Source organism: Tribolium castaneum, chromosome 2 (genome assembly GCF_031307605.1).
Source record: "Tribolium castaneum strain GA2 chromosome 2, icTriCast1.1, whole genome shotgun sequence".
Classification (NCBI taxonomy): domain Eukaryota; kingdom Metazoa; phylum Arthropoda; class Insecta; order Coleoptera; family Tenebrionidae; genus Tribolium; species Tribolium castaneum.
In genome coordinates this window covers 13957817-13964832 of record NC_087395.1, presented here as the reverse complement: position 1 = coordinate 13964832, position 7016 = coordinate 13957817, and the positions used below count along the sequence as shown (strand labels likewise).

Genomic DNA, 7016 nt, shown 5'->3' with positions numbered 1-7016 from the left:
AATTTCGGATGGTTTGGCCGACATTTACAAAATAATCAAACACCAATTTTTTGCTCAGCTTGAAGCGCTTCATGATCGGTCTGTTTTACAGTTGGGAGTGCAATACCCCACCCATAGCCAATGACAAACGCTTTAATCGTCTTGCAATTTTTTGTGCACCAGATAAACAAGTAGGAGGTAATTTTTATATTTTATTGGTCAAATCAGGCATTCGGAACAAATAAGCGAGTAGTAAACAGGTTTAAGGACTGGCCTTTCTCAACTTTGTCGATTTTGCTTAATTTTTGGTAAACAAAAAAAAATTACATAAATAAATAAAAACTTTTTTTAAATGTATTACCCAAAAACTAAAAATTTTAGAAGAGTAAGACGTTTGCATAACTAATTAAAATCTACACTGTTGTTTTGGAAAATCTAATAATTGCAATTATAATAATTAAAATAAATATTTAAAACCAAAATTGAAAATTGGCGGATTTTGAGACTATTTTTTATTAATTGTTTAGATTCGTGTAGATTTAAAGAGCTTTCCCAATTTAAACCACTGTTTATTTCAAATAGTAACGATACAACTTCACCCACAATATTTTCTAAAACTCCTCTGTTGTCATTCCAACCCTCTATGTTTTTTCTATGTGTTTAAACTTTTGTAACAAAATTATTATTTTTGACATTGCTTCTTTATTACTAAGAACCCTATTTTGTCTTTTCACATTTATTTAATAATAACATTATTATTATTATTATTATTATTATTATTATTATTATTAATTATTATTATTATTATTATTATTATTATTGAATAAAAATACTGGTCTTTTTATTTAAATGTTTATTATTTACTTCCCATAAAAAACTAATTGGTTTTGACTTTTTGTGTATTCTTTTTTGCACAAATCTTCTTGCAAACCTTCTTAAGTACAAACCAGGTTACGAAAATTAGAGAGCTTAGTGCCATTACAACGACAAAAATAACATCTACTAGCAAATATTTGTACCAGGGCAAGTCAAGAGCTGCAACTTGCAAATGTGGTGCCCCTCTGTGTCTTATCACATATTCGACCCAATAAACGGCCGTATCCATTGGGTGCACCTGACGATCGTGGAAAATTTGTGACCTGATTTTGGCGTTTTCACTATATCTACGTAAAAAAAATATTCACATGTTGTTGATTCAAAAAATTGACTTACTTGGGATTATCCAACATTTCGTTTATAGTTGCTAATAAATTTTCTTCTGTAAGATTTCCGTAAGTAATATAGCGCCCAAACCCGTTCTTGTACGCAAAATTGGCGTTGTTTCTCTGATCGCCATAAATAGGAATGGCCAGCATGGGCTTGCCATGGTAGGCTGTCTCCACCGAGCTGACGAACCCACCATGGGTGATGAATAGTTTCAAGTTGGGATGGGCAAGGACGTCCATTTGGGGCACCCATTTGGATATTTTAACATTTGGTGGCTTCCCGGGAAGTTCGTCGTCTTCCCACTTCCACAGAACTTTCATTTTCAGCTTGGAGAAGGTTTTCAGGAAAACCTCACGCTTCTCAATTGGCCACAAAACGCTCTGAAGGTTTGAGCCCATACTGAAGTAAACCACCCCTTCTTCGGACTTATCCAAGAAGTCTTGTAAGTCGTCCGGTAGTTTTTTGGCCGGTTTCATGTGAAATCCGCCAATTTCGATCATGTTGGGCACTAGAGGCACCGGCTGGTTGAGGCTCGGGTGCGAGTTCAAAAGCACCAAAGACGTGTTGTAAAGAATGTCGTTTAAGTCGCCCCCTCGTGGGATAAACTGTTTGACGTACTCGTTGTGTCGGGGAAAAACCATCCAGTTATAGAGCAGAAAATTGAAGCCGTAGATTAGGGTGTTTACCATTCTTTCGCAAAACGTCATCGGGTGGTAATAGTTGAGTAAAATATCGGGGATGTATGAGGGTGGGGAAGGGTTGCCAACGAGGGGGTTTATCCAGAAGTTGGGCCCCACGGGATTAATTACAATGAGTGGGGCGTCAAAATGCATGGCAAATGCTTTAAACGCATCGCTCAGGAAATTATCTGTAATAACAACGTCGAATTTCTCATCAGAATGGAGCAGTTCTTGCACTTTGGTGTGGTTGAGAATCACTCCCATAAATTTAGACGCCATGGTTGCCACCACGTATGCACCAACGAAAGGATTCAAGCCTTCCCTTTTGAACATGTTCCATTGTTTCCCCTTGTGTTCTAAAATTATGCAAGAAATAAAACACAAATATCGGTTTTTGAGACTTACTCTCATCCCCTTCGAATATGCCATCGAGGACTATGTCTCGGTAGGTCCCATTTTTCGGAGGATCTTTTTCACCAAATGGGGATATTACAGTAACGTCGTGTCCCCTTTCTGCTAATTCTCTGAATAAAGCGGAGCCCAGGCGGTAGTGGCTACGGCCAGGCAAAGGGTAAATGCCCAAAATACGTGCACTTTTGGTTCCACATATTAAACCCAAAAATAGGAAAAGTAAACTTGTAGACAGCTTCATCATGTAGCACTGTGTCTGTTTATCTCACAGCTACTACCTATTTATTTATGTGGCTTATCTGCTGTGTACTTGATTTTATGCGAGATAAGAAGAAACCACGTTGTTTTAGCTATATTTCTATAAATAAGAAATTTTTATTTGTTTGAATTTACAAAATTTTATCCAGTTTTGTGCAAAGCCATAATTCGAAAAGAATATCTAATTTAAAAATGATTTTACTCTTAATTGTCAATACTAATATTTGGGTATGTACTTATAAGCCTTAACGAAAATAAAATTTGATTTGTCCTTTAATCAAACTTTTTGTTGCTGTACAGAAAACTGAAGTTGTTACTGGTCATTTTATTTTTATATTTCGTTTTATGCTATTCTTACGACTTAGCAAAATATTAGACCACTTTAAAAATAATTTTGGTTTAGATGAGAAAAAACAAAAGGTGTTTAAAAATTGAAACTTTATAATAACTTCATGAAGGGCTGTAAAAATACAAAAAATGTTACTGTTGATGTCAATATTTTAACCTTTGAACATAATATGAAAAATAAAAAGAATTTTCATTGCACATACTTCAAAATATGACGTGTTACTTAAAGGGAAATAATTTTCATTGTACATACTTGAAACGTTGATATTTATTAAAACAATTTTCATCGTACATACTTAAAATTATCTAAGTACACAGATAAACCTAAACCTGTAAAGTATTTATAGACGATAATAATTTAGAGAAAATTTTGGAAAATTAAATAACTATAAAAAATAACTGGAAAATAAATAAAGCTTGCGATAGACACTTTTCAAATTAATCACTTGGCATCACATCATATCAGCTTTTCAGAGAAACAAAATTTGGCGATTTCCACAGTCTTCTAAAAATTTTCGCTGTTCTCAAAAATTCCGAAATTTTTAAGCCTCTTAGTCTCCTTGGAAGTACCTGCCTACAAACGCAGAAGAAAACCAAATGGGCTAAATTTTATTATTCAATTTATTTTTTTAAATTGGCAATACAATTAACAGCTTATGTAGGCCAAGTAAATAATTAACATACAAAAACAATACTTTGAGTAAGTGACAATAAAATAAGGCAACAATTAATTCAGTTTAACTTTTTCACACTTGCATTTAAAATAAAAGGAACTTATCGTTCTAAGAACAATGCAAATTAAATAAAACGCAATAAATACACACATCAAAATTGTGATAATAACGTCAATTAAGAAATATTTATACCAAGAAAGGTTTACACCTTCTATTCGCAGATGTGGAGCTCCTTTATGACGAATGACGTATTCAACCCAATAAGTTGCGACGTCCAGTGGGTCAACAAGACGATCATTATATATTTTTGATTTAAGTTTCACGTTTTCCAAGTATCTTAAAAATTTGAGATTAAAGATATGCTGTCAAAACTATGTAACACTAAATACATTGGATTATATAAAATTTCATTAATTTTTTTAGTCAGTGTCGATTCTGTAACATCGTGGTATTCTAACCACAGGCCCATGCCTTGATCCGCGACGTGTCTTGAATTTATTTTTTGATCGCCGAAAACAGGAACAACCAACATGGGAATTCCACTGTGAACGGCCTCACTTATACTCAAGAGACCACCATGTGTTATAAAAAGTCTAACGTTAGGGTGTTCTATAAAAAATGAGATTTTGTCAGCAATTTTAAGTTTGTTATACCTAAAACACTTTGCTGGAGTACCCATTTTTCAATTCTGATATTTCGAGATTGATTCGCAAGCCTGTCTGATTCCCATTTCCATAGAACTTTAAGTTTCAATTTTGAAAATGTTTTAAGGAAAATTTCGTGTTTTTCGGGCGATTGTTGCGTGCTTTTGAGAAATGAACCCATACTAAAATATATGACTCCTTCTTTAGCTTCATCTAAAAAAATTTGCAAATCTTTTGAAATTTTTCTACGGGGTTTGATGTGAAATCCTCCTATGTCGATCATGTTTGGGACATAGGGCACCGGTTGGTTGGTGACTGGATGAGAATTGAGCAAAACGAGCGACGGTCTATAAAGGACATCGTAAAAATTTGTTGAAGCGTTGAAATATTTCTCGTAGAGGAGTTTTTGTCCCGGAAATGCATAAAAGTTGTGGAGAAAATGCACATAAATGTACATTAACGTATTTAATTGTCTCTCCCAAAAATTCATTTTACTTGAAAGTGGCATGGAGGGGTTGGGAATATAAGACGGCGGTGCCGGATTTCCGGTTAGAACGTTAATCCAAGGGTTTGTTCCAAAAGTGCTTAACACGATGTAAGGACAGTTGAAATGTTCTGCAAATCCGACATAGGCCTCATTCACGAATCGCTCCATTATCACCAAATCAAATTTCTCATTTGACTGCAGAAGATATTGGACGTTGGTGTGATTTAAAACTAGTTCAGTCATTTCTAGCGATTTTTTTATACTCAAAACTATGAAAAGAAGCTCATTCGTGTTCACATAATCAAACATATTTACAGTGTCTTTTAAATCTAAGAAACGATGATTATACTCGTAATTTTCTTCAAGTAAACTTACCGTCCAATCCTGTCAACACGACATTTTGATAGGAGTTATTCTTTGCTGGATTTTCATCCAGAAAAGGACTAATAACAGTTACTCTGTGCCCTTTTTCAGCTAAATGATTCATCAGGGTATTTGCCAGGTAATAGTGGCTTCGGACGAAAGTGGGAAAAATGCCCAAAATTTTTGACCCACTTGAATAATCTAATAAAATTATTAGAAAAAAGAAAATTTTCTTAAATATCATAATGTCAAACAATATAATCTTGTTCAAGAACTATATGTTCAAAAAGGTGTTATCTTTAGTATTTTTGGTATTTTAATGGTAACCTTAATTTTTTATTTAAATCAAAAAATTTAAATAATTTGGGTTGAAATGACGCACAAAAAGTACATAATTATGTTAATTGTTTGCTAAACAAATAATAAAATAAAATCATAAATTGTTTACTCGTTAAATGAATGTGAACGTTATTGCTACCCTTATTGTCCTATACTATAAAACAATTTTCGACTTTTTGGAATGAAAGTTTTTGGGAGGTAATAGGGACTTTGGTAAAAATAAATAAATTACCATTCTAGTTTTGTTTTAATTTTTGCTTGTTTCTTGTCCATACACTGATAAATATTTTGAAAGATGTATAAAACATGTAAAATAACAGTACAATAAATACAAAAATAAAAACAAATACATCTACTAGAAAATATTTGAACCACGGAAACTCCACAGCTGCGACCCTTAAATGTGGGGCACCCCCATGTCTTACGACATACTCCACCCAATAAATGGCAGTGTCCATGGGTTTAACAAGACGGTCATGAAATATTTCAGACCGCTTTCTGGCGCTCCTTGCATATCTAAAAATATTTACGAGTAAAATAAATCCAATAAGTTTACCATTTTACTTCGGATTTTTCAACAATTCGTTTAATTTTACCGTCAAATCGTCTTCGCTTATATTATTGTATGGCAAAAACAAGCCAAAACCGTTGCTGTGAATATTCTGCGCATTGGTTTTCTGGTCACCAAACACGGGTATTGCCAGTAGTGGTTTCCCACTGTAGATTGCTTCAGTGGTGCTTAAGATACCAGCATGGGTTATGAAAAGTTTTACATTTGGGTGCGCTAGAATATCTTGCTGGGGCAACCACTTGGCCACTTTCACATTTGGTGGTCGTCCTGGTAGAGTATCGTCCTCCCATTTCCACAAAACTTTTTCCTTCAATTTCGAGAAAACTTTAAGGAATATGTTGCGTTTCTCAGCTGGTAATTTGGAGCTTTGCAGAAACGTGCCTAAACTGAAATAAATCGCTCCATCTTTCGCACTGTCTAAAAACTCTTCTAGGTCTTGTGGTAGTTTTTGAGGCGCTTTAATGTGGAAACCTCCGATATCTATCATGTTGGGCACACGTGGCAGAGGTTGGTTTAGACTGAGATGAGAGTTTACCAATACGATAGAGGAATTGTAAATAATACTTTTTAGAGGCGGAGCGTTTGGTAGATATTTTTTGATCACTTGTTCATGTTTAGGATATATGTAGAAATGGTTTAGTAACTGGTCATAAATGTGAAGTAAGGTGTTAACAACTCTTTCATGAAAAGTCATAGACTTGGAATAGCTTGATAAGTGGTAAGGAACGTAAGAGAAAGGCTGTGGATTACCCACTGATGTCTCAACCGATGGATTTGAACAAACGGTACTCAAAACCACCAGATGTGCTTTAAAATGTACCGCAAGTGCTTTGAGAGCTTCTTCGGTGAATTCCTCTACTATCACAACATCAAACGTTTCATCCGAGTCCATCAACAGTTGGACATTAGTGTGATTCAGAGTGTCTTCAGCCAATTCAAATTTTATCATTTTTATCAACGGCAGTTTAAGAAAAATATCAAAAGCTGAGTCCTTCAGATTGATATAAATGGGCTTACGGTCGAATCCTGTGAGAGATATATGCTTGTAATTTTTAT

General features: G+C 34.4%; 2 protein-coding genes across 2 annotated transcripts; both read right to left on the bottom strand.

The window, feature by feature from the left end:
- Positions 1–817: 817 nt before the first annotated feature.
- Positions 818–2555, bottom strand: LOC661391 (UDP-glycosyltransferase UGT5-like). The gene is made up of 3 exons (XM_967551.4): positions 2271–2555; positions 1192–2221; positions 818–1142 (listed from the first exon to the last, which is right to left on the bottom strand). The coding sequence occupies exons 1-3, from the start codon at positions 2518–2520 to the stop codon at positions 857–859; spliced, it is 1566 nt and encodes a 521-aa protein (XP_972644.2). The 5' UTR covers positions 2521–2555; the 3' UTR covers positions 818–856.
- A 930-nt stretch (positions 2556–3485) lies between these two features.
- On the bottom strand, positions 3486–5353 carry LOC661344 (UDP-glycosyltransferase UGT5-like). The gene is made up of 4 exons (XM_015983167.2): positions 5063–5353; positions 4210–5016; positions 3946–4165; positions 3486–3892 (listed from the first exon to the last, which is right to left on the bottom strand). Exons 1-4 carry the CDS (start codon positions 5292–5294, stop codon positions 3610–3612), a joined length of 1542 nt encoding a protein of 513 aa, XP_015838653.2. The 5' UTR covers positions 5295–5353; the 3' UTR covers positions 3486–3609.
- Between the last annotated feature and the right edge of the window lie 1663 nt (positions 5354–7016).

Excerpts from the sequence above, each read along its gene's own strand:
- LOC661391 (XM_967551.4), bottom strand. The coding sequence starts at position 2,520 with ATGATGAAGCTGTCTACAAGTTTACTTTTCCTATTTTTGGGTTTAATA. Across the intron at positions 2,222-2,270 it reads CATATTCGAAGGGGATGAGA|AACACAAGGGGAAACAATGG; the intron begins GTAAGTCTCAAA and ends GCATAATTTTAG. Across the intron at positions 1,143-1,191 it reads GAAATGTTGGATAATCCCAA|ATATAGTGAAAACGCCAAAA; the intron begins GTAAGTCAATTT and ends TTTTTTACGTAG.
- LOC661344 (XM_015983167.2), bottom strand. The coding sequence starts at position 5,294 with ATGATATTTAAGAAAATTTTCTTTTTTCTAATAATTTTATTAGATTAT. Across the intron at positions 5,017-5,062 it reads CGTGTTGACAGGATTGGACG|ATTTAAAAGACACTGTAAAT; the intron begins GTAAGTTTACTT and ends ATCGTTTCTTAG. Across the intron at positions 4,166-4,209 it reads ACTCCAGCAAAGTGTTTTAG|AACACCCTAACGTTAGACTT; the intron begins GTATAACAAACT and ends CATTTTTTATAG.